Below are 26,331 nucleotides of genomic sequence, written 5' to 3'. Positions count from 1 at the left end.
CTTTGGTCTGGAGGTTTTAAAGTGCGCTATAAACAAGTCTGTGTGGTACCGGAGTCAGTGGGCAGGTAGAAGACGAGTCCGGTGAGGAAGGAGAACAGCATGCAGGGGATGATGACGTTGACGATGAAGTAGAGCGGCAGCCGCAGCATCAGGAAGTGATACGTGATGTCCAGGTAGGGCGTTTCGGGGCAGCAGGTGTAGTAAACCCAGTGCTTCCAGCTCCTGTAGTCCTTCAGCACCCACTCGCCGGACTCCATGAAGTTACTGAGGTCCGGACGGTCGCTGTCCTGCACTCAGGAGAGGAGGGACAACACGCGAGGATGTTAACGGATAGGGTATATCTGTATTAGTATATATATTTTATTGTCTCGTGCTTTTACATTAGTTTCTTTTTGTCCTATCGGTTTTGTCTAAATGTATTGATGCTGCTTTTTTGAATATATTTATTGATGTACACTTTGGTCAACTCTGTTGTTTTTAAATGTGCTATACGTAAAGTTGGATTGAATTGGATATATTTTATTGATTGATGTACTAGTGCATTCATAAACACAGTAAGTTGTAAACAATACTTTAACATATTTTAAAACTCTTATAGAATAAGGAAAACATAAATGTTTACCAGGTGTTTAAATATACCCAAAAGTATTATCATTGTTTGTACATTTATCCGGACGAGGGGAGGAGGAACAAAAGGTAAAAGGTTTTGGGTAAAGACGAGATATACCGCAGCACGATTACAAGGCATTACCGATGAGTACATCTTTACCTTTAGTTTAGTCAGTACTTCTACTTTAAACACGAGTATCTGCACTTCTACTTGAGTACAGGATGTGTGTACCTTTTCCCCCTGTGTGGTTCTGGGCGTCACTGACCTGGTTGATGACCACCAGCAGCCCGTCGTAGGTCCAGGTCCCCAGCTTCATGCTGCAGTTCTGCAGGTCGAAGGGGAAGTGCAGCACGATGATCTCGCAGTAGCTCTTAAAGATGGCCGGAGGGTTCCAGATGATGATCCCCGTGTGATCCAGCAGGACTTTGGTGAATTGGATGATGGCAAAGTCTCCATCAGCACTGCAGAGGAGGAAGAGGAGGAAGAGGAGGAGGAAGAGGAGAGGGGGTTCAGGAGAATACATTGAATATGAAAGTGTGTGTGAAGATATGAGATAGAAAGTGTGTGTGAGGATATGAGAGACACAGAGAGAGAGACAGAGAGAGAGAGAGAGAGAGAGAGTGTGTGTGAATATAAAAGACAGAGCGTGTGTGTGAGGATATAAGAGAGAGACAGAGAGTGTGTGTGTGTGAGGATATAAGAGACAACGTGTGTGTGAGAATATACGAGTGTGTGTGAGGATATAAGAGACAGAGTGTGTGAGAATATAAGAGACAGAGAGTGTGTGTGAGGATATAAAAGACAGAAAGTGTGTGTGAGGATATAAGAGACAGAGTGTGTGAGGATATAAAAGACAGAAAGTGTGTGTGAGGATATAAGAGAGAGAGAGTGTGAGAATATACGAGTGTGTGTGAGGTTATAAGAGACAGAAAGTGTGTGTGAGGATATAAGAGAGAGAGAGTGTGTGTGAGGATATAAGAGAGAGAGAGAGAGTATGTGTGAGGATATACGAGTGTGTGTGTGTGTGTGTGTGTGTGTGTGTGTGTGTGTGTGTGTGTGTGTGTGTGTGTGTTTACTTGTTGTATAGCACCAGGTCAGGTTTCCATATGTCTGCTGAAGGGACTCTGATCTTCCGGATGCCTCCGTAATCAGCCGGATTCCACTTCAGATTCACATCTAACCATCGCTGGGGGGAAATAGGAACAATTAAGCATTTAAGTCGATTAAAAAAGCTGTATTCAGTCGTTTTATTTACAGCTACAAGTCTGAATACATATGTTTCTGTTTTCACATTTACCTGTTTCAGACGGACGTTACTGGTCACGATCTGGTTCACTTCATCCTGAGAGGCAGAGAAAAGACAGAAAACAAGCTTTCAGAACATTATATTTGTTGTTCATGGTCCTTTTAATAGAATTAGTATTTCTTGTAAATATGCATTTTTTTAAATTGTATAATATTCCTTTAAACATGTTATTATATAGGTCTATATTTCCATTTCTTTCAACAAATTAATCCTCTTTAACTCTCTGGAGTCGGTGGACGCGCCGGCACGTCCAGGTGCGCATAATTTTACGTAACTAATCATATATTTTCGATTATAAGGAGTAGAAATATGATTCAGATATCCGCGGAATCGCTGGGAGAGTAGCTTTCCAGTGGTATCTCCTGTGAGACTGTAACCAGGGCACAGCAGCCAATATGACTGCTCAAAGCAGCTTGACTTTACACTGTGTGGGATTGGTGGATTCGTGTGTCCGTCAAGGAAATCTCGGCCGGCAGCCATCATGGTCTGAAATGACCAATGGACATCGAGAAATCACTAAGGGCCTACCCACCAAGTAAACAAAACATAAACCACGTGTCTCCCATCAGTTTAGGAGAGAGAGAGAGAGAGAGAGAGAGAGAAAATGGCTAAAAACAACTTTACAGTTGCCGACTTCGCTAGAGATTTTTTCCGCTAGCAGCAGTGAAGATAGTGCCTCAGAACCTGAAGGCTTCGACTCTTCTGAAGAAGAAGAAGAACACAAAGACAACAACAAGGATCCATTTGGACATGGGTAGGTGTAAATATTACAGTAATAGTGTACTGGCAATGTGTGGGAATACCGCGAAAATGAACAATAGGTTTATTGATATATATTTTGTATCGATAGTCATGAACTTTTTCTTGGGACAAAACAGACTCCATTAGCAAACGTTTACTCTGTGTTAACGTTATGTTGGTGTGTAAAGTCAGATTACATGTGTAGATGATTAAATTAATCATAATTAAGAGACATTTACAGTGACATGTTTTTGCCATCGATTATTTTATCATACTGTTCTGTACAGATGAGACTTTGTCATAGATTTATTTATATGTGTGTCTGTTATTATTTTACCGTCCTGTACAGATGAGACTTTGTAATCAGATGTAGCCTATGTATATGTGTGGCTGTGATTTTATACTGAATGTAAAGTAACTGGAAATACCTGTGTGTGTGTGTGTGTGTGTGTGTGTGTGTGTGTGTGTGTGTGTGTGTGTGTGTGTGTGTGTGTGTGTGTGTGTGTGTGTGTGTGTGTGTGTGTGTGTGTGTGTGTGTGTGTGTGTGTGTGTGTGTGTGTGTGTGTGTGTGTGTGTGTGTGTGTGTGTGTGTGTGTGTGTGTGTGTGTGTGAGAGAGAGAGATCGAGAGAGACTCCTTCTCCAACCTCCCAAACTTTCTTTTTATGTGTGCATTGTTATTTGTGCTTGAGCAACATTTTACTTGAACTTTATTTCAATGAAATTATTGTCCTACATTTTAATTTGTTTTACAGAGATGTTTCCCAGCTGTCTGGGCCACAGGTGGCGGCGTTTATCCAGCAGCCAGAACATCCATCTGTGCCGGCCCCCAGGTCAAGATCTACTGTGGCTCAAGGGCCTTCACCAGAGCCATCACCACCAAGGACCAGCAGACCAGCATCACTACAGCTGCCTCCACCTCCATCTGCCACCAGGTCAAGATGCACCTCAGCACAAAGGCTCCACCACAGCCATCACCTTCAACCCAGCCAGCAAGGAGGTCTCGTGGAGGTCTCGTATAGCACTCGTACACCCCACCTACACAGCAGCCCATGCACCATCACCCCCACCTACACAGCAGCCAGACCCACTGTCTTGGAAGACAGACAAAGACCTTGACACTGTCTTGACATTTATAATGAATAGTTGGTTGAAAGTTCTGATGTTCAATTTTGTAAATAGTTTCCAGTTTCTTATATTTATATTTAGGGCTGTCAAACGATTTATTTATGTATATTGTTGGGAATGGAAAGATAAATGAAAGCAGGCGGATATATCCATTTAACATACAGTATCTATGTTTATTATGACATTTTTCTGCGTGTCAAAATGAAAGACAATCCACACACCTATCAATCATCAAACCGTGGAGTCTTAATTCATTACGTGTTGATTTCTATCAACGGGGGAGTACTTCAGGAAAGTCGACGGGGGGGGGGGGGCTAGTGGAGTACTTCGTGACCACAGAGTGTGAACGTTGTGATCAGCTGTTTTAGCGCAGTGCTCCAGTGAGGGGGGGAGTCTCCCTCCGCAGCCGGTGGGCGTAGTTTTGGCACAGTTCCGTTGTACAGACCGACGTTAACAGCAGCCCTGTCTGTGCACACGGAGACCGACTCTGTCGTCCGGTGATCGAACCGCCTTCTGGAAAAGCTTCACAAGTACGTCGGTACGCAAATGCGCTTTGTGACACAAGTGACGGTACGCATTTCAGATTACGCACATAACCTGCGTACCAGTTATGTGCACCCCTGTACCAGAGCCATATTATTACTATTATATGGCTCTGCCCTGTGCTACAGCAAGAGTATGCTCCGTCGGGACTTCCTGCAACAACACCACGCCGTTATCAAAGATGTTCTATTGTGAAGACGATCACTACGTGACAAACGTTTTCAAAACCGTGGCTACTGAAATCAGTCTGACTAACTGCTGTCTGTGTGATTTACTCCGCGCGAGTTGGCAGACTTTATTTAGCTTACTTTAACATCATGTGTCATGGTGGGGCTAAGCCATTTCTTGGTATGGGTGTAGCCTACCCCAGCCATACCCTGGCGCTGCCACTGGTGGCACGTATGGGGCGGGCCATTCTGCACATGCGTTAAATGCGTTAAATATTTTAACGCAATTAATTCAAAAAATGAATTACCGCCGTTAACGCGATCATTTTGACAGCACTAGTTTATATAAATAGTTGGTTGAAAAAAACATATTTATAATAAATTGTTGGTTGAAAAAAAATGTTGAATGCTCAATTTGTATTTGTACACATCACATGAACCTTGGTATTTGTATTTGTGCACATCTCATGAACCCTGGTTTGTAACATGAAGTCATTATTCAGTCCTCATGTATCTCAGTCTGTGGTGAAGGTAGAGTGATAAACGCCTGTTTTACTCAAAATTCGAATTGAATTATTTTCATTTTAGACATGAATAACACATGTATATACAGTGTAATTCAAATATTTCACTGCTTTTGTGATCCTAAGACTTTGGTAACCAAATCTAAAACACCAAAACATTTCGATCACATGAGTACATTTGTGTTTTCACAAGAGTTTTGAAGATTTTCCGAAAATCGGATGTCACATTTTAAGCTTTTGAGCTACTTATCTCATCGAACAGTGCTCTAAGGTGAGTAATTTGCATGTATAGCAATACCAGAGATTGTCCTGAGCATTTTGATATTTAACACATGGGGTGCCATGTGAGAAGAAATACATTTAAAAGGGGATTTAAGAAAACATAAAAAATTTGAGAAAATACCCTTACGGAGCGTCCACACTACAGCTTCAAAAAAAGCTTGGAGCTGGGCGTGTCTGGAGCTTGGGGATTTTATTCAAGCAACACGGCCAACAACCAATCACATGAATCTCCCGCCCCCGACATACAAAGCAAAAACCCCCGGGGATTTTATGGGAGCAATATATATATAAACTCCCCAAACAGGCGAAGAGCTACCAGTTTCCCCACTGTCTCTGCCACCTCCCTCCATGCCTGGTTCCTCCGGTTTGTGTCCCGGGAGGTGAAGAGGGTCTGGTCATACAAAACCGGGTGATTTGCTACGGTGATAGTTAGTTTCTCCTCCAACTTTTTTTGAAATATAGAAATGAACGGCGGGATATCTCTCCCAGCTTAGACGCGGTTTGATTGGCTACGGCTTCAGCTGTCAGATTTTGGGAAACGGGATTTGATTGGCTGGCGCTGGCTACTCTGGCGTCAGAAGTTGAACATTGTTCAACTTCTGTCGCCGGAGACGGCGGAGACGGACCGCTCTGCTACCCACAATTCAGTTCGGCGAAAAAGCGCGGCAACGTGACGTCACCCCATTGAAAGTGAATGGGCAGATTGGAGCTGTCGACGCTGTCGACGCTGTAGTGTGGACGGGCCCTTAGACTCCAGAGGGTTGGGAACATTTAATCATTTCCTATTTACATTTCAAAAGACTTATATGTGATATTCAATTGTTTTTTAAAAGGCGTGGTTAGTAACCAGACACTTCTATCAGACGTTTTGTAAAGCATTTTAATAGTTATTGCTGTCAGAATAGAATTTCAACTATAACTAAATATTTTTGGACAACATTTTGCTTTACTCACAATATTATTTGTGGTTTTGTTTGTCTGTTTTATTTTGGTAGTTTTTACCCCTGTTGGCCAAACTACAATGTTTTTTTTATCGTATTTGATCAGTTCAAGTGTTGTGGGCATTCGATACGTTATTGCTCTCACCACGCTGATGAGCTGGATGAGCTGCAGGCCCACGGTGACGACCACAGCGTCACTGAAGTGCTCCACCGGACGCACCACCTTGTTGTAGCCGACGAAAAGATCTTTGACCAGACGAGTCTCATCCTCCGAGCAAAGCACCGGACCTACGACACAGACACACAATACATTTTATATTTATTTGAATACTTAATCGACTTTATTGAGCCTCATCTTCTGATCTTTTTGGAGGAGGAAGATCAGCTTGTGTTTTAAGGGAGTGACTTTGTGGTGTTTTACTGTCAACTGTGTCGGGTCGCCGGTTCAAGTCCCCGAACAGACCTACATATGGAGTGTGGACTGCTCCTTGGAGAGGTCCCAGTTCACCTCCTGCCCTGCCGTGGTGCCCTTGAGCAAGGCACCAGACACCCCCCTTCCCCCCTCAGTCCCATTGCTCCCCGGGCGCTGTACACTAGCTGTACACTAGCTGTACACTAGCTGCCCACTAGCTGCCCACTAGCTGCCCACTAGCTGCCCACTAGCTGCCCACTAGCTGTACACTAGCTGTCCACTAGCTGCACACTAGCTGCCCACTAGCTGTCCACTAGCTGTCCACTAGCTGCCCACTAGCTGCCCACTAGCTGTCCACTAGCTGCACACTAGCTGCCCACTAGCTGTCCACTAGCTGTCCACTAGCTGCACACTAGCTGTCCACTAGCTGTCCACTAGCTGCACACTAGCTGCCCACTAGCTGTCCACTAGCTGCCCACTAGCTGCCCACTAGCTGCACACTAGCTGCCCACTAGCTGTCCACTAGCTGCCCACTAGCTGCCCACTAGCTGCCCACTAGCTGCCCACTAGCTGTCCACTAGCTGCCCACTAGCTGTACACTAGCTGCCCACTAGCTGTCCACTAGCTGCCCATTAGCTGCCCACTAGCTGCCCACTAGCTGCCCACTAGCTGTACACTAGCTGCCCACTAGCTGCCCACTAGCTGCACACTAGCTGCCCACTAGCTGCCCACTAGCTGCACACTAGCTGCACACTAGCTGCACACTAGCTGCCCACTAGCTGCCCACTAGCTGCCCACTAGCTGTCCACTAGCTGCACACTAGCTGTACACTAGCTGCCCACTAGCTGCACACTAGCTGCCCACTAGCTGCCCACTAGCTGCCCACTAGCTGCCCACTAGCTGTACACTAGCTGCCCACTAGCTGCCCACTAGCTGTACACTAGCTGCCCACTAGCTGCCCACTAGCTGCCCACTAGCTGTACACTAGCTGCCCACTAGCTGTACACTAGCTGCCCACTAGCTGTACACTAGCTGCCCACTAGCTGCCCACTAGCTGCCCACTAGCTGCCCACTAGCTGTACACTAGCTGCCCACTAGCTGCCCACTAGCTGTACACTAGCTGCCCACTAGCTGTACACTAGCTGCCCACTAGCTGCCCACTAGCTGCCCACTAGCTGTACACTAGCTGCCCACTAGCTGCCCACTAGCTGTACACTAGCTGCCCACTAGCTGTACACTAGCTGCCCACTAGCTGTACACTAGCTGCCCACTAGCTGCACACTAGCTGCCCACTAGCTGTCCACTAGCTGCCCACTAGCTGCCCACTAGCTGCCCACTAGCTGCCCACTAGCTGTCCACTAGCTGCCCACTAGCTGTACACTAGCTGCCCACTAGCTGTCCACTAGCTGCCCATTAGCTGCCCACTAGCTGCCCACTAGCTGCCCACTAGCTGTACACTAGCTGCCCACTAGCTGCCCACTAGCTGCACACTAGCTGCCCACTAGCTGCCCACTAGCTGCACACTAGCTGCACACTAGCTGCACACTAGCTGCCCACTAGCTGCCCACTAGCTGCCCACTAGCTGCCCACTAGCTGCACACTAGCTGTACACTAGCTGCCCACTAGCTGCACACTAGCTGCCCACTAGCTGCCCACTAGCTGCCCACTAGCTGCCCACTAGCTGTACACTAGCTGCCCACTAGCTGTACACTAGCTGCCCACTAGCTGCCCACTAGCTGCCCACTAGCTGTACACTAGCTGCCCACTAGCTGCCCACTAGCTGTACACTAGCTGCCCACTAGCTGTACACTAGCTGCCCACTAGCTGCCCACTAGCTGCCCACTAGCTGCCCACTAGCTGTACACTAGCTGCCCACTAGCTGCCCACTAGCTGTACACTAGCTGCCCACTAGCTGTACACTAGCTGCCCACTAGCTGTACACTAGCTGCCCACTAGCTGCCCACTAGCTGCACACTAGCTGCCCACTAGCTGCACACTGCTCCTACTAGACTCCTGGCACTAGGATGGATTAAAAGCAGAGAACACATGTCGCTGTGTGCTGGGTGCTCTGCATGTGTGAGCATTAAAGAGGGTTCATCCCTCCCAATATTAAGAATGATTAAGAATATCATCCCACTAGATGCTTCAAATGATTACAGAAAAGCAGTGAGCATTCATTTTCCATGTCTTTCTTTTGGCAATGAGAGGGAATGACCTCTTATCCCGACATTAAAAACATTTAGAAACAAGTCACCAGGAAGGTTACAAGAGGCTAGGGCTGCTCGATTATGGCAACAATCATAATCTCCATTATTTGGGTCAGTAATTGATATCACGATTATTAAAAACGATTATCCATTTACTTTGAAAACATCCATTTATTGAAAAAAAACATTTGAACAGTATGTTTTTAACAGTTACTCTGAAGTTTAAGTTTAACTCAACTGAAAAACCAATACAAAAAAATAATCGTTTTATTTCGATTGTAAGCCAACATCGTAATTGCGATTAAAATACGATTTATTGAGCAGCCCTACAAGAGGCCCTATTATTATGCTTTCTGGGGTTTCCCTTTTCTGTCGTGTTTAATGAAAGTGTTTGAAAATGAGAAATATAAAGAGCTTTTTGAACATTAAAGCAACATGTCACCGTAGAGGCACAACATACACACCTCTAAATGAGCACAATAGGGCCTCTTTAACTCCCTTAAACTGAACTTGGAACTTTGTCAGTAATGTCTGATTTGTTCTCGACACAGACTGTGCTTCACACATTCAAAACAAATCTAATTTTGTCTCACGTCAGCTGAGGTTCAGATCATGAAATGCTCCAGCTGACGGTCTGAATGTTTTCACACCGGACCTCGAACCACAGCTGAAGCCCGCCGGTCGCTTTTAACCGTGATTCACACAGCAAACATTTCCCAGGCTTCAAGCAGCAACCTGAAACCTTTCACCGTGACTCAGGGAGTTGGAGAGCATGTGGAGAGAGGACATGTCAGATGAGGGGGGTGCAAAAGTACACACATCCTTTACTCAAGTAGAAGTACAGATACTCGTGTTTAAAAATACTCTGGTGAAAGTAGAAGTACTGACTAAACTTCTTTACTCAAGTGAAAGTAAAGAGGCTTTGAAGTGTACTTCAGTAAAAAGTACCCATAGCCAGCAGCTGCTTTAAAGAGTACCTGACCTCCCTTTATATCAATAGAACAATAATGTCATTGTTAGCTAATGAATGTTTCCATGGTGACCAACGGCAACATGACAACGTTTCCATTGGTCCCTCTTCTTTAGAGAAGACCAGGAAGTGATGGATACACGGATCGTGTTCCAACCAATAGGCACGCAGTGACTCTAAAGAATAATGACCACGCACCAACACACATTCAGACTAAAGGAACCAGCTGTTTGGGAAATGAGAGAAGTAGAAAGTACAAGTATTTGAGTTCAACATGTAAGAAGTAGAAAGTACAGGTATTTGTGTTCAACATGAGAGAAGTAGAAAGTACAGGTATTTTGAGTTCAACATGTAAGAAGTAGAAAGTACAGGTATTTGAGTTCAACATGAGAGAAGTAGAAAGTACAAGTATTTGAGTTCAACATGTAAGAAGTAGAAAGTACAGGTATTTGTGTTCAACATGAGAGAAGTAGAAAGTACAGGTATTTGGGTTCAACATGTAAGAAGTAGAAAGTACAGGTATTTGAGTTCAACATGTGAGAAGTAGAAAGTACAGGTATTTGAGTTCAACATGTGAGAAGTAGAAAGTACAGGTATTTGAGTTCAACATGTAAGAAGTAGAAAGTACAGGTATTTGAGTTCAACATGTAAGAAGTAGAAAGTACAGGTATTTGAGTTCAACATGTAAGAAGTAGAAAGTACAGGTATTTGAGTTCAACATGAGAGAAGTAGAAAGTACAAGGTATTTGAGTTCAACATGTAAGAAGTAGAAAGTACAGGTATTTGAGTTCAACATGTAAGAAGTAGAAAGTACAGGTATTTGGGTTCAACATGAGAGAAGTAGAAAGTACAGGTATTTGAGTTCAACATGTAAGAAGTAGAAAGTACAGGTATTTGTGTTCAACATGTAAGAAGTAGAAAGTACAGGTATTTGAGTTCAACATGTAAGAAGTAGAAAGTACAGGTATTTGAGTTCAACATGTAAGAAGTAGAAAGTACAGGTATTTGTGTTCAACATGAGAGAAGTAGAAAGTACAGGTATTTGTGTTCAACATGTAAGAAGTAGAAAGTACAGGTATTTGTGTTCAACATGAGAGAAGTAGAAAGTACAGGTATTTGTGTTCAACATGAGAGAAGTAGAAAGTACAGGTATTTGTGTTCAACATGTAAGAAGTAGAAAGTACAGGTATTTGAGTTCAACATGTAAGAAGTAGAAAGTACAGGTATTTGAGTTCAACATGTAAGAAGTAGAAAGTACAGGTATTTGAGTTCAACATGTAAGAAGTAGAAGTAAAAAGTGGTCAGAAAATTAAGTAGTAGAGTAAAGTACTGATACCAGAAACATGTACTTAAGAACAGTAACAAAGTATTTGTACTCCACTACTTCCCACCCCTGAGTTCGAGGCACATGCAGACAGATCAACAGCAACAGCAGTGAAAAGCCTCCGCACTAAAGGTCCCTGAGCGTCTGAGCTCACAGATCAGATGTGTTCCTGTGGAAGTCATCAGACGGGAACTTAAGCCGAGCGTTAAGAGGAAAACCAGCAGCGGCCGATCCACTTCACAGGAAGTCAGGATCAGTTCGAGCTCAGAACCTGCATTCAACAACTCGTCATGCTAACGGTCTAACAGAGTCCATGAATTATGTTTTAAATGAAAACATACTACAGCCTACTACTATGTTTATGTTTATTTAGGATCCCCATTAGCTGTTGCTATATGACACAGCGTATTAGCATAGCACTGCTAGCCAGGCCGGACATAAATTACATCCTCTGCCAGTTATGTCTGGAATCTGTCGGCCATCCAAAGCTGGGATCTCATTTCATTTCCCCGACACACACACACACACACACACACACACACACACACACACACACACACACACACACACACACACACACACACACACACACACACACACACACACACACACACACACCACACACACACACACACACACACACACACACACACACACACACACACACACACACACACAGTTGGGGTTTAGTTTCATGGCTTCTTCCTTCATCTTCCTCAGTGATGTGAGGAAGAGGAGTTACGTGCCGCTGTTAATTTCTCTGTCTGCCATCATGTCTGTCACTTCCTGCTCGCTGTCTGTTGTCCTGTAGCACGCTTTGATCGGGCCAACGACTAAAATAGACGCAGGGGAGGCGGGACAGAGGAGCCACTTGGAGCTGTCAATCATTGCCCACACTCTGCTCCAATTCCCACGTAACACTGAACCATAAGGGCAAACAATAACGGCTGAAAGGCCTGCACGGTTTGAACAAGACCGCGTGGTTTTGCAAATGTGATATGATATGAAAATTGTCATTGTTTGTATGCCAGGAATTCTCCGTGAATTGCGGCTCCTTTCAGATATTTTCACATCGTGTGTTGCATTAGCGCATATTGAGATTTCTGTGAATTTTACAGCCCTTATTTCAAAGCCTCTATATATTTTCTGTCACTATCTATAGTGAAATTGCATATGATGATATTTCTGCCGTGAAGTAAGCTTTTGAGCAAACGTCTCGTGACAGGCTGGGGAATGCCGTGAAGGACTGCAACAATGCATTTGAGCGTGGATATCAAATAAAAGGAGGCTGCCACTCTCCCTAAAATGGCCGTGTCTGTCTGCCTTCAATGTGAATCTCTAACCTCCAGAAAAGGAGCTTGACTTGTTGCATTCACTCAAAGGAGGAGTGTTGTTCAGTCTGATCATTGCATTGTGTGTTAGCCTCGCGCTAACACAACATATCTCCAGATTGTGTTATCTGTGTGTGGTTATTCTAGCGTCCAGGAGAGAAGCTTAAAAAGGAGACTAAATGGAGTCTCTGAGATTGTTTCAAATTGGTACTTTAATTGATAAAAAGCGTGGTAATGTGACAAACAGGATATTGTCCGACAGAAATACAGCTGTGTATCTCGCGCTGTTTATATATCCTCTGCTGGCTCCTCCCTGCGCGCCGGCTCTCCACGTTTCAATGTCCTTGTTACGCATATCAGAAGATAAAGACATTGTACATTCAATATATATCTAAACACGCCTTTTCTCCCCCTTAACTCTTTCATGACTTTTCATTTAACACATTCTAAACGCTGTAATCAATACTCCTAAAAACACAGGAAATACTTCACAGCAGTTTGGTTTCCGGTCGGTCCGAATGTTGTCACATGCTACCCACATCTGTAAACAATAACGTACTCAAATAAACTGTACCTTATCCAACAATAATAATATCTCGACTATAGTTGTAGTGTTGAAATCAGTAGGTTTCGCTGTGCAACATCATATCATATCGCTGCTAAATTCACCTCTATAGTAAATGGTATATTAGCCTCATGCTAACCGGAGATGAAGGATTTTCAGAATAAAAGCTTAACAACTGGTTGTGCACGAGAACTTCTGGTTTTTCAGTATAAAACGGCATTTAAACTGACGGTATGTTTAAGGTGCACAATGCTATCAAAACATTGATTTTAATTCCTAACAATTGCTTTCCTATTATTATTATTATTATTATTAATAATTATTAATAATTATTATTGATAGTGAATTGTTCTATTCTAAAAAAGAGGTACTCATACATGTAAACTGTATGAACACGCAGAGTAAAAGCCCAATACATTCAGCTTCTGTGTGTATTTATATCTGGTTGTAATATCTTGTATAAATCTCAAACGGTCCCGTAGTTCTTGTACAGGACATTTATTAATGAGAAAGATCTTTTCTGAGCAATAATGCTTTGGTAACCATCACTAAATACAACCTAAAAGAAGTGCACATACTTTTAAGAAGCCCTTTTTGTTATAGGTTTGTTCATTGTTTTACTTTGTCTGTCCATAGTCCTTATGTGCCTTTTTTATCTATTCGTATGTGTGCCTTTTATCTATTACTGTAATATTATATTTTATTATAATGTTATGTCTGCTGTGAAGCACTTCGGTAAAACTGTGCTATATAAATAAAGTGGATTGGATTGAATGGTCTGCAAAGGATCAAATCTAGATAACATCATAAATGCATCTACTGTAACTGGATCTTTAGTAACAGGGTTTTGTCTGAACCGGGTAACAACTCTTACTCTCGGCGTGCGCCCTCATACCAGAAATGCAGATTTTCCCCGTGAAATGTTAAAGTGATGCCCAGAAAACACTATTTCTGTTCATCAAAACTGTATAACTGCAAAAATATTGCAATAGTCGTAGACCAGAGACAAGCTTGTTTTACGGAGCTTCGATGTCACGTTGTTGTTAAAGTCAGCGGCCATCTTGTATACGGGTGCCATGTTCCTCCCGATAATTGATATATCTTATATACAAGCACAGCGCCACGGTATTGCCCTCATACTATATGTAAACATGTTGGGGAAATACTGAAAGTCCTCTTCCAACATGAGAGTAACTTGATAACAAAGGTATCCCAACTGTAGCTGTGAACATGCCAGGATGTGTGATGACCTCGAAGAGCATCAGGACTGTTTGAGGCATGTGATAGCTATGTGATTAACATGATGAAAAAGTCCGATTTTTTTGGGGGATTTTGAGAAAAAGTCAGAATTTTAAGATTTTGAGAAAAAAAATGAGAATTTTTTGATTTTGAGAAAAAAAAATGAGAATTTTGAGATTTTGATAAAGAAATTAGGATTTTTAGGAAAAAGTCAAACATTTTGAGAAAAAACTCAGTATTTTGTTCATGACAGGATGTATGATTATCTACAAGAACCGGTAGTCCTCCATCTTGGGACTGTGTAACTCTAGGGCTGCAACAAACGACTAATTCGATAATCGATTAATGAAACGATTAATCGACTATTCGGACTATTACTGTACGCCTTGCACAATTTCTCAAACGCTCTTATTTAGCCATCAATTTATAGATGTAGCTTGAGGTTGTTTTAGGCATGTGGAAACTAACAATGAAGACAATAAAGATGAATACTTGATTCCAAAATAAATATATTATTGAAATAACTTAAATTGTGACCAAAACTAACATTGCTTTTATTCAAATTAAATAAATAATATTCACATCAAAAGAAACAACAGTGTTTTAACAATCGTATTAAATAATCTGATGACACAACTGTAAATATAAGAATAGCTGACACTTTAACAACTAAATAATAATAATATATAATATTTTTTATAGCGCCTTTCAGGAAACCCAAGGTCGCTTTACAAGTCGGGTAGGGGGGGGAGTAGGGGGAAAAAAGGCAGACAGGTTAAGGGAGTGGGGGGGGAAAGTAGAGCGGACAAATAAACCTATTAAACTAACTATACAGTGGGGAAAGCCTTGGTAAAAGTGCGTTTTGAGGGCTTTTTTGAAAATGTCCAGGGTTTGGGGCGCTGCGGATTTCGGGGGGGGAGAGAGTTCCAGAGGGTGGGGGTGCCACACTGAAGGCTCTGTCACCAACAGTCCGCAAATAACTCTTGTTACCTCTAATCATTATGTTTGTATAATGTAGTTAGCTGCGTGTGTTGCTGCTAGCAACAGAACACCTGACGTGGACACGTTACTGTGGACGGGGCTGCAGAGCTGCTAGAAAGACAGTGGAACCCGGTGCATTCCTCCGTCTGGATCTGGAGCACTTTTGATAAATGTTTAGAACAAATAGCTCCGTGTCCCCACCGGCCCTCACATGCTAAACTCTTATTCCACTTTTGGCAACGAGCATTCTCCACAATCGAGGTCGGGTAAAGTTTAACCACCTCGGAGCGCGTTCTCTCCGCCATCTCCCACGTGTGTGTGTGTGTTGCTGCATGTTGCAGCTGCCCGTGTGTAAACGGCCCCGCCCCCTCGCAAGCAGGCGGGGAGAGAAAGATCGAAAAATACATCACAGACCATTTGTTTGCCTTTTTGCATATTAGAAACGAGTTGGCGACACTAAGACTGCGATATAATGTCTATGTAGCAATAATACATGACATATATTTTTTAAATGTCTCCAGTACCGATAAAAAGACCAATAAAGTTAGAGCTTAACGGGGTGTAAAACACACGTGATGACGTCACCAACGAATCGACGACTGAATTAGTTGGCAACTAATTTGGTAATCGATTTTAATCTATTAAATCGATTAGTTGTTGCACCCCTATGTAACTCCCTCTCCTGGATATCAGCATGTGAAGGACACTGCTCAGGAACTAGTTGATGCTCTGTATGTGACGACTACTTCCCTTCTGGAGAGGATCAGAAACACATGGACACTGAGATTGAAGCTGAAGCCGGGGACGAGTGAGAGTTTTCTAACAAAACACAAATAAAAAAGGTCCTGTTTGGAGGCGCGGAATGATCCGTCTGATAATGACAAACAATCTCCAGCTCGTAGATATTTTTTAAAGTGGATGTGCCGCCATAAAGATGATTTAAGAGAATGAGAGCGTCTTTTATTGCACATCTGCAGCGATGCAGATAATGTCCAACAGGCTGCATCCATTCATCCTCACACACATCCTCTATCTATTCTTCACAAGTGGGTTTCATAAAACATCCCGCAAGGAAACCACTGAATTGGAAAGGATGAATAAAAGTAATTCTATTTGGATTTAATGGACTGGTGATCTGGCCTGAATGCTATTATAGGAAAACTAAAACAATACATGCTAAAGGGAAAAACAAGGTCAAATCAGCTTTGCTACCACGATGTAAAATACATTTGCAGATGTGATAAAACATTAGTATTCATAAAGCATTGGTAAAGCAGTTACAGAGCTTTCTCTAAACCTGTGAGCCATTTTAGGAGAAATGTATTTAATCCACTCAAATGATATATTCGGCTCCACACTCAAGCCTTTCCAGAGCTGTAATACGCATTTGTTTTATAGAATAAACATGAGATCAGCACAGTGACATGTTTCTGATTTCCCCCCCACTGTCCTTTTGCAATTAAAATGTTTCAATTTGAGATACTGCCAACACAACATATGCACAGTGGCGATTCTAGAGTCTGTGGGGGCCCTAGGCAAAAAGTCACTGGGGGCCCCTCGAACCAGCTTTCATCACCACCAGGGGGCGCCCCAACACACTCTTCCCCAGGGGCGGACTGGCCATCGGGACGAATCCGGATGGGCCGGTAATGAAGTCACTAGCACCGCCCCCCCCCGTCAATAAGTTGCTAGCAGTATTTACTTGTGGTACCGAAGTGGGCCGGTTGAGAGTCCCCCCCCCCTGCTCCCCCCCCCCCCCAGAGCGAAGCAACACTTAAGATAAGAAGCAGCATTTTACGGCGCGCTATGCATGGGGCCGCCTTGAGGGGGTTTCCCGACATGTCGTTGCAGTAACTTAAAGGGCGTTTCATGTTGTCGTTGCTGTGGACCTTCTTAATCTCCTTCTTCGGGGGCCCCCTTCTGGTCCGGGGCCCCAAGCATGTTGATGTTTTGAGAAATGTATATGGGGAAAACGATGCATTTTATTGCCAACACATTTCATAACATGATGAAGACTAGGTCCTAAGGACTGCAGATGGAAATGAGCTATTGGCTCTAGGGGTGCAACAACCAATCGATTTAATAGATTAAAATCGATGACCAAATTAGTTGCCAACTAATTCAGTCGTCGATTCGTTGGTGACGTCATCACGTGTGTTTACGCGCCGTTAAGCTCCAACGTTATCGGTCTTTTATCGGTACTGGAGACATTTAAAAAATATATGTCATGTATTATTGCTACAAAAACATTATATCGCAGTCTTAGTGTCGCCAACTCGTTTCTAATATGCAACAAGACAAACAAATGCGTCTGTGATGTATTTTCGATCTTTCCAATCGAGACGAGATCTCTCTCCCCCGTCTGTGTGCGAGGGGGCGGTTTACACACACGGCTGCTACATGCAGCACACACGGCGGGGATGGCGGAGAGAAGCGCTCCGAGGTGGTTAAACTTTACCCGTCTCGATGTGGAGAATGCTCGTTACCAAAAGTGCAATAACAGTTTACCATGTAAGGGCGGTAACACAGCAATGTGTCTAAAACTTTTATCAAAAAGTGCTCCACATCCAGACGGAGGAATGCAACCGGGTTCCACTGTCTTGCTCTGTAGCCCCGTCACGAGTAACTTTTCCACGTCAGCAACACACGGAGTTAACTCCATTATACAAACATGGGTTATGATTAGAGGAAACTGAGTTATTTATTTAGTTAAAGTTTCAGCTGTTCTGTTCACAGTTCTGTCATCAGATTATTTAATACCATTTGTTAAAACACTGTTGTTTCTTTTGATGTGAAATATTATTTATTTAATTTAAATAAAAAGCAATGTTAGTTTTATTCACAATTTGTTAAGTGAATTTAATAAATATTGTATTTTTGAATCAAGTACTTCATCTTTATTGTCTTCATTGTTTCCACATGCCTAAAGCAACCTCAAGCTGAATCTAAAAGTTGATGGCTAAATAAGAGCGTTTGAGAAATTGTGCAAGGCGTACAGTAATAGTCCGAATAGTCGATTAATCGTTTCATTAATCGATTATCAAATTAGTCGTTTGTTGCAGCCCTAATTATCTCAAATCTGGCATAATTAATCTCAAAGTAAATTGTTCTGTGTGTTTGTACAGACAGAGAGATCGACATTTTAAATCTGTAAAGGGACGATTTACAGTCAGAGGCTTGTTGTTCTACTGTGTCCTGTATTTGGACAGTCACAGGTTTAATCCCCCCTTCAAGAGACAGCATGTCCATTAACTAGCATGTGTCCCGTCCAATTGTCCTTGAACAGAGACCCCTGTCCCGTCTCTGGTAAATATAAATCTCTCTTGAAGAGGGCAGCAGCTTACATCTGAATGCAAAGAGGAATGCTAACAATGCCGAGCCTCCGCTTTTCAGGGAGGCTGAGCGACAGATGCCAAGACACTCCCGTTTCTTACGGTGAAAGATGATGTGAAATTCTGAGATTAAGATAGATATTTATTCGGGAATGCGTGAAGCAATAAGGCGACATTGAGATATGATGACGAGATATAATATTACCAATACTTATCCCTTGCTAATATTGAAACGACCCCTAAAATAACTGTGGCTGTGTCAGGTTGTTGTGGGATGCTGCGAATCAATCAGCAGTTCCACCTTATGGCCGTGTGTATGCTTTTTGCATCGATGTGATTGTCAAGTCTCCGTTTTGGTGCGGTCTCCCCGCTTGAAAGGGACTCGAAGCATCTCCTTGACTTCTAACTGGATTCCACTCCAATGTCACAGCAACTGTTACCTTTTCAGTCTTTTTATTTCAGCAGTTCACTTTGGTTGGTTTGGTAATTGAAATACCATTTTAGAAAGACCCTTAAAAACTCTTGTTTCTCATCAACTATGTTCAATATCAGGGCATATATGCATATTTTGTGACAGGATTTATCAACACTGTGTCGTATCTAGGGGCGGAAAGTTTCCGGAAAGTTTCCATGGGAATTAAGCCGGGGAATTTTGGAAATATTCGATGCAAAATTAAACAAGAAACATGACATTTCAACAGATTTAAAAAAAAAAAAATGTTTTAAGTAGAACAGAACAAGTTTTAATTATTTTATTGAACAATTATTTGTTTCATTGAAGAACGAAAACAGGAATGTTGAGTTAAATGTTACTCATCCCCCCCAACCCCAATCATTAAAAAATGAACAAAAATTCCCCCCCCATCCAAAGATCCCCACAAAGTCCCTAAATGTGAAATGAAAAAGAGCCCTCTCCCTCCAAGAAGTCCCATTAAACAAAAGCAAATCTTCCTTCAAGCGATCCTCTCTTCCTGGGCCTCTTCAACATCACACTCTGAGTCGTCCTCTTCAGTGTCACTGTCCTTGTGGAGGATGCTCAAAGACCCTAAGGCCGCTACACACCAACCTGAGACCAAAGAACGCGTACCGAAGGCATCCCGACTTTTACGTCCGCCTGCGTCAACATGTTGAATCGGCCGCGGGAGGTGTGGTGTGCCGTAAAGCAACGACGGTGCGGGACACACCAACCTGAGTAGGGCGCCGCGAATGCCCGACGGCCTCTGACTCCCGGGTAGGTGTGTCAGGGCCTTTAGGTTTGCCCGAATGCCAACCAGTTGTTCCACTCTCATTGTGTGTGGTCTTTGTGTGGTCTTTGTGTGGTCTTTGTGTGGTCTTTGTGTGGTCTTTTGTGGTCTCAGTAGCCATGCAGTCAGCAGTGTGCTATGGATATCGGAGAGATCCCCATGGATCAGGTGAGAGTGAACAACTCCGTGGTAACTTGAAACTATCATTGTTGTTGTTTATATACACTTCCCTCTTTTATTCATACTTTTTTAGGACCTTCACTGCTACAGAAAATCCACAATCATATCAAAGGTTAAAATATAACAACACCCTGCACCCTAACCCCACCTTAGCACAATGCACGCTTTAATACGTTTAACCTTTACAATATCTGTTGAACATTGATGTCGTATTTCGTAAAAGACGACGACTGGGAGGTTGTTTTCTGAATAGCAGAAGCTGGAGAGACATGAACTTCAACTCTGTGATAGCTTGGAATCATATGTTTTGGTAGTATTGCGCACGCACGCACACACACACACCACACACACACACACACACACACACACACACACACACACACACACACCCAACATCTTCAATAAAACGATAAAATAAAATGGATTAAAGTATTGTTTGACTATAAATATTCCAATATATACAGTGGGTGTATTTTTAGGCGCTATCCTCGAGTCATTACTGGAAGAAAAACTTGTATGAGAAATTAGACAGGTGTTGATTCATGTTAATTCAACACACACACGCACGCACGCACACACACACACACACACACACACGCACACGCACGCACTTACCAGCGAATACACCCAGGATCCCACTCCACCAGATCTGCACCTTAGAGAGGTTTCATGTCTCCAGCAGATGTTCGTGAAGAACCCTGAACCTACAGCATCTGTTTGATAATGAGGTGTTAATGCTAAGCTAATGCTAACGGGCTTCACGCAGCGGCGGCAGCACTGAGCTGTGGACAGTCTGGGACGGTGGGGAGACCAGCAAGAGAACCTGAGCTGGTTTCTCTGCTCCTCCTCCCCCTCTCAGCACACTGCAGGACAGCTGGGAGTGTGTGTGTGGGTGAGAGAATGTGTGTGTGTGTGTGTGGAATTAACATGAATCAACGCTTGTCTCATTTCTCATACAAGTTTTTCTTCCAGTAATGACTCGAGGATAGCGCCTAAAAATACACCCACTGTATATATTGGAATATTTATGGTCAAACAAATACTTTAATCCATTTTATTGTATCGTTTTATTGAAGATTTTAACTTCTTATTTCATTATAAAGATATTTGATTCTATCTTTAATTGCACTTTATCTTAAAATAATGATATCGTTTAAAAAAAAAAAAATGTTATCCTTATTTCATGTTATTCTGAAGTGGATCAACTGTGCCAAAACCCAATTTCCTCCACAATTTTTAAATAAAGTTTTCCAATATATTAGTGAGACAGAGAGGCAGACAGGAGGACAGCTGAGGGCTCACACACACACACACACACACACACACACACACACACGCACGCACACGCACGCACGCACGCACACGCACACACCACCCTGCCAGAGGTCGCGTTAGAGAAAAAGTCCCGAGGAAAAATGTCCTACTCCCGTTATTGTTCAGTGTCGTCTGTATTGAAGTATCTTCATCACATATTGGTATGTTGTCGACAACTGAATACACTGATAAGTGTAATGGTAATTTTGAGTGGTCCATTGATCTTTATTCGGGTTGCCATTATACACAGATGACGTTTAGAGTGATTTTTACGCAGACAGACACAAAACAGATGGTCGCTGAATGCAGTTTGTCTGATGTTTATTGTGTGTTCATTACCAGGGTTGAATGCGTTGTTGTTTCTGTGAGAATCAGCCGGGTCCGGTTTGATCGGTATGCTGCTCCTCTCTCTGTGTCCGGTAACCTCGGACCAGGCCCGGTTCCAGAACAACATGACTTAGGGTGCATCTGAGATTAGAGAGGGTGCAGTGGTAAAGTGCTATTTTTATAACATTACATTACATTACATTTAGCTGACGCTTTTCCAAAGCGACTTACAATAAGTACATTCGAGCAGGAAGACACAACCTTGAAGAAAACAGAATCATAAAGTACATCAATGTAGGAGCCAAAATGCTTGTTTTTGCCTTACTTATTATTTGTATTATTATCTTGTATTTCTGTTTGCATCGCGTTTCATTCTTGTTGTTTATCACTTCCGGCAATGGTCACGTGGGTGGGTTTATTGGTATACCTGTTGGATGCCGGTTGGGAGGATATGATGTAGGAAGAGGGTGAATTTGCTCCGATACTTTCTGTTGACCGTCAGGTCTGGAGTCGTATATTGTTTGTTTTCGTCTTTATTAAACACCATGGACTACAAATACGGACTCTTACATGGAACGCGTCACAGCAAAGAGCATCTTTTAGCCTCTCAGCAGCTAACTCATAGGGAGTTATTGCCGCTACAATCAGGTTTCATAGAGCCAAGTATTTCAAGTGCTACTCAACTGGCTTTAGATAAGCCAGTCCTTTATTAGTATATAAGTGCTTTGTTAGCAGTTCTTTGTTAGTGATTCTATCGCTCGAGGTGGAGTCGAAAGAGATGAGTTTTCAGTCTGCGCCGGAAGATGTGTTTCTGCTGTCCTGATTTCAATGGGGAGCAGTGATGCGTGCGACGACCTGGGTCTCTGAGCGGGGAAAGGACAGAATTAATTGGGTGTCGTCAGCGTAGCAGTGGTATGAAAAACCATGCGGGCTAATGACAGATCCGAGCGAGTTTGTGTACAAGGAGAAGAGGAGGGGACCAAGAACAGAGCCCTGAGGGACCCCTGTAGTTAATTGACAAGGGTCGGACTCGGACCCTCGTTACCCTGTAGGTGCGGTCTTTGAGGTATGAGGTGAGGAGGGAAAGTGCAGAGCCTGAAACTCCAAGTTCTTGGAGAGTGCGAAGGAGGATCTGATGATTCACCGTGTCGAATGCAGCAGACAGGTCCAACAGGATGAGGACAGAGGAGAGGGAGGCTGCTTTGGCCGTGTGCAGTTCCTCAGTGACAGCAAGGAGGGCAGTTTCTGTGGAGTGACCTGCCTTGAAACCAGACTGGTGCGGATCCAGAAGGTTGTTCTGATGGAGATAACAGGAGAGTTGTTTAAAGACAGCGCGTTCAAGTGTTTTAGACAGGAACGGGAGGAGAGTGGGGAGTGGACCTAACACCCTTTAGGGGGTCCTCATCTCCTCTAGGAGAGTCCTCACCTCCTCTAGGGGGGTCCGGGGGCATGATCCCCGGGAAGATTTTTTTTTTTTTTAAATATTGAAGTTAAAAGCATCAATCTGGTGCACTTTGAGAGCAACATGAAGAGATCTATGGATCTATGTGCTCTTTGCTTGATTCATGCCTTCCCAGTCCCTTATCACGTAGCCTATAAGAGCATGGCGCCAGTTGTTGTAGCCAGTTGTGGTGAAGGCATCTGACTTACTTGAACCGAAATGTCTACATGCAGAAGATGGCATCTTTTTTACATGAATATTCCAGCCAATCTCTGTTTTGAAACCATGAGCTGCAAAATGAGTAGCCTACCGGCGAGTTGGGCACTTTTTTAAATATACCTGGGCAGGCTCTGTTTTGCAGAGGTCCTCTGGCACTTGCGGGCCGCCGAGGGGTGGCGGTGTTTGGGGCAACGAAGATGGCTGCGGCTGCTCCGCCTCTGTGGGCGAGGCGGGCAAAGCCGGCGAGTCGGGCGTTATTGGCCATGACAGTGGCCAAGGGTAACGTAATGTCCCCATGATCTGAACTGTTATTACCTGCAGTAGATGCAGTGTTACTGCTGGCGATAAGGGCTGGTTGTTTTAACCATCTTCTGATGTCCATCACTGACTGCTGTGTCAGCAACGGGATTTGATTGGCTGGCGCTGGCTACTCTGGCGTCAGAAGTTGAACATTGTTCAACTTCTGTCGCCGGAGACGGCGGAGACGGACCGCTCTGCTACCCACAATTCAGTTCGGCGAAAAAGCGAGGCAACGTGACGTCACCCATTGAAAGTGAATGGGCAGATTGGAGCTGTCGACGCTGTCGACGCTGTAGTGTGGACGGGCCCTTAGACTCCAGAGGGTTGGGAACATTTAATCATTTCCTATTTACATTTCAAAAGACTTATATGTGATATTCAATTGTTTTTTAAAAGGCGTGGTTAGTAACCAGACACTTCTATCAGACGTTTTGTAAAGCATTTTAATAGTTATTGCTGTCAGAATAGAATTTCAACTAAACTAAATATTTTTGGACAACATTTTGCTTTACTCACAATATTATTTGTGGTTTTGTTTGTCTGTTTTATTTTGGTAGTTTTTACCCTGTTGGCCAAACTACAATGTTTTTTTTATCGTATTTGATCAGTTCAAGTGTTGTGGGCATTCGATACGTTATTGCTCTCACCACGCTGATGAGCTGGATGAGCTGCAGGCCCACGGTGACGACCACAGCGTCACTGAAGTGCTCCACCGGACGCACCACCTTGTTGTAGCCGACGAAAAGATCTTTGACCAGACGAGTCTCATCCTCCGAGCAAAGCACCGACCGGCACGCTACGACACAGACACACAATACATTTTATATTTATTTGAATACTTAATCGACTTTATTGAGCCTCATCTTCTGATCTTTTTGGAGGAGGAAGATCAGCTTGTGTTTTAAGGGAGTGACTTTGTGGTGTTTTACTGTCAACTGTGTCGGGTCGCCGGTTCAAGTCCCCGAACAGACCTACATATGGAGTGTGGACTGCTCCTTGGAGAGGTCCCAGTTCACCTCCTGCCCTGCCGTGGTGCCCTTGAGCAAGGCACCAGACACCCCCCTTCCCCCCTCAGTCCCATTGCTCCCCGGGCGCTGTACACTAGCTGTACACTAGCTGTACACTAGCTGCCCACTAGCTGCCCACTAGCTGCCCACTAGCTGCCCACTAGCTGCCCACTAGCTGTACACTAGCTGTCCACTAGCTGCACACTAGCTGCCCACTAGCTGTCCACTAGCTGTCCACTAGCTGCCCACTAGCTGCCCACTAGCTGTCCACTAGCTGCACACTAGCTGCCCACTAGCTGTCCACTAGCTGTCCACTAGCTGCACACTAGCTGTCCACTAGCTGTCCACTAGCTTGCACACTAGCTGCCCACTAGCTGTCACTAGCTGCCCACTAGCTGCCCACTAGCTGCACACTAGCTGCCCACTAGCTGTCCACTAGCTGCCCACTAGCTGCCCACTAGCTGCCCACTAGCTGCCCACTAGCTGTCCACTAGCTGCCCACTAGCTGTACACTAGCTGCCCACTAGCTGTCCACTAGCTGCCCACTAGCTGCCCACTAGCTGCCCACTAGCTGCCCACTAGCTGTACACTAGTGCCCACTAGCTGCCCACTAGCTGCACACTAGCTGCCCACTAGCTGCCCACTAGCTGCACCACTAGCTGCACACTAGCTGCACACTAGCTGCCCACTAGCTGTCCACTAGCTGCCCACTAGCTGTCCACTAGCTGCCCACTAGCTGTCCACTAGCTGCCCACTAGCTGCACACTAGCTGCCCACTAGCTGCCCACTAGCTGCCCACTAGCTGCCCCACTAGCTGTACACTAGCTGCCCACTAGCTGCCCACTAGCTGTACACTAGCTGCCCACTAGCTGCCCACTAGCTGCCCCACTAGCTGTACACTAGCTGCCCACTAGCTGTACACTAGCTGCCCACTAGCTGTACACTAGCTGCCCACTAGCTGCCCACTAGCTGCCCACTAGCTGCCCACTAGCTGTACACTAGCTGCCCACTAGCTGCCCACTAGCTGTACACTAGCTGCCACTAGCTGTACACTAGCTGCCCACTAGCTGCCCACTAGCTGCCCACTAGCTGTACACTAGCTGCCCACTAGCTGCCCACTAGCTGTACACTAGCTGCCCACTAGCTGTACACTAGCTGCCCACTAGCTGTACACTAGCTGCCCACTAGCTGCACACTAGCTGCCCACTAGCTGTCCACTAGCTGCCCACTAGCTGCCCACTAGCTGCCCCACTAGCTGCCCACTAGCTGTCCACTAGCTGCCCACTAGCTGTACACTAGCTGCCCACTAGCTGTCCACTAGCTGCCCATTAGCTGCCCACTAGCTGCCCACTAGCTGCCCACTAGCTGTACACTAGCTGCCCACTAGCTGCCCACTAGCTGCACACTAGCTGCCCACTAGCTGCCCACTAGCTGCACACTAGCTGCACACTAGCTGCACACTAGCTGCCCCACTAGCTGCCCACTAGCTGCCCACTAGCTGCCCACTAGCTGTCCCACTAGCTGTACACTAGCTGCCCACTAGCTGCCCACTAGCTGCCCACTGCTGCCCACTAGCTGCCCACATGCCAACATGCCCACTAGCTGCCCACTGCTGCCCACTAGCTGCCCACATGCTGCCCACTACCTGCCCACTGCTGCCCACTAGCTGCCCACTAGCTGTACACTAGCTGCCCACTA

General features: G+C 44.5%; 1 protein-coding gene across 2 annotated transcripts in view; it reads right to left on the bottom strand.

The window, feature by feature from the left end:
- The window catches only part of LOC117459286 (acetylcholine receptor subunit alpha-like), a 49,787-nt gene that overhangs the window by 10,992 nt on the left and 12,464 nt on the right, over positions 1-26,331 (bottom strand). The window contains exons 2-6 of one of the 2 annotated variants that reach the window (XM_034100027.2): positions 6,386-6,528; positions 1,908-1,952; positions 1,687-1,796; positions 876-1,071; positions 50-287 (exon numbers count right to left, since the gene is read on the bottom strand). In XM_034100027.2, coding sequence (XP_033955918.1) covers positions 50-287; positions 876-1,071; positions 1,687-1,796; positions 1,908-1,952; positions 6,386-6,528 — 732 coding nt within the window. Of the gene's footprint in view, positions 1-49; positions 288-875; positions 1,072-1,686; positions 1,953-6,385; positions 6,529-26,331 lie in introns of both variants that reach the window. The other variant, XM_034100026.2, reaches the window with a different exon arrangement.

Source organism: Pseudochaenichthys georgianus, chromosome 15, assembly GCF_902827115.2.
Source record: "Pseudochaenichthys georgianus chromosome 15, fPseGeo1.2, whole genome shotgun sequence".
In the NCBI taxonomy this organism is placed as follows: Eukaryota; Metazoa; Chordata; class Actinopteri; order Perciformes; family Channichthyidae; genus Pseudochaenichthys; species Pseudochaenichthys georgianus.
The sequence above is the reverse complement of the archived record's forward strand: the minus strand, read 5'-3'. Positions and strand labels throughout refer to the sequence as shown.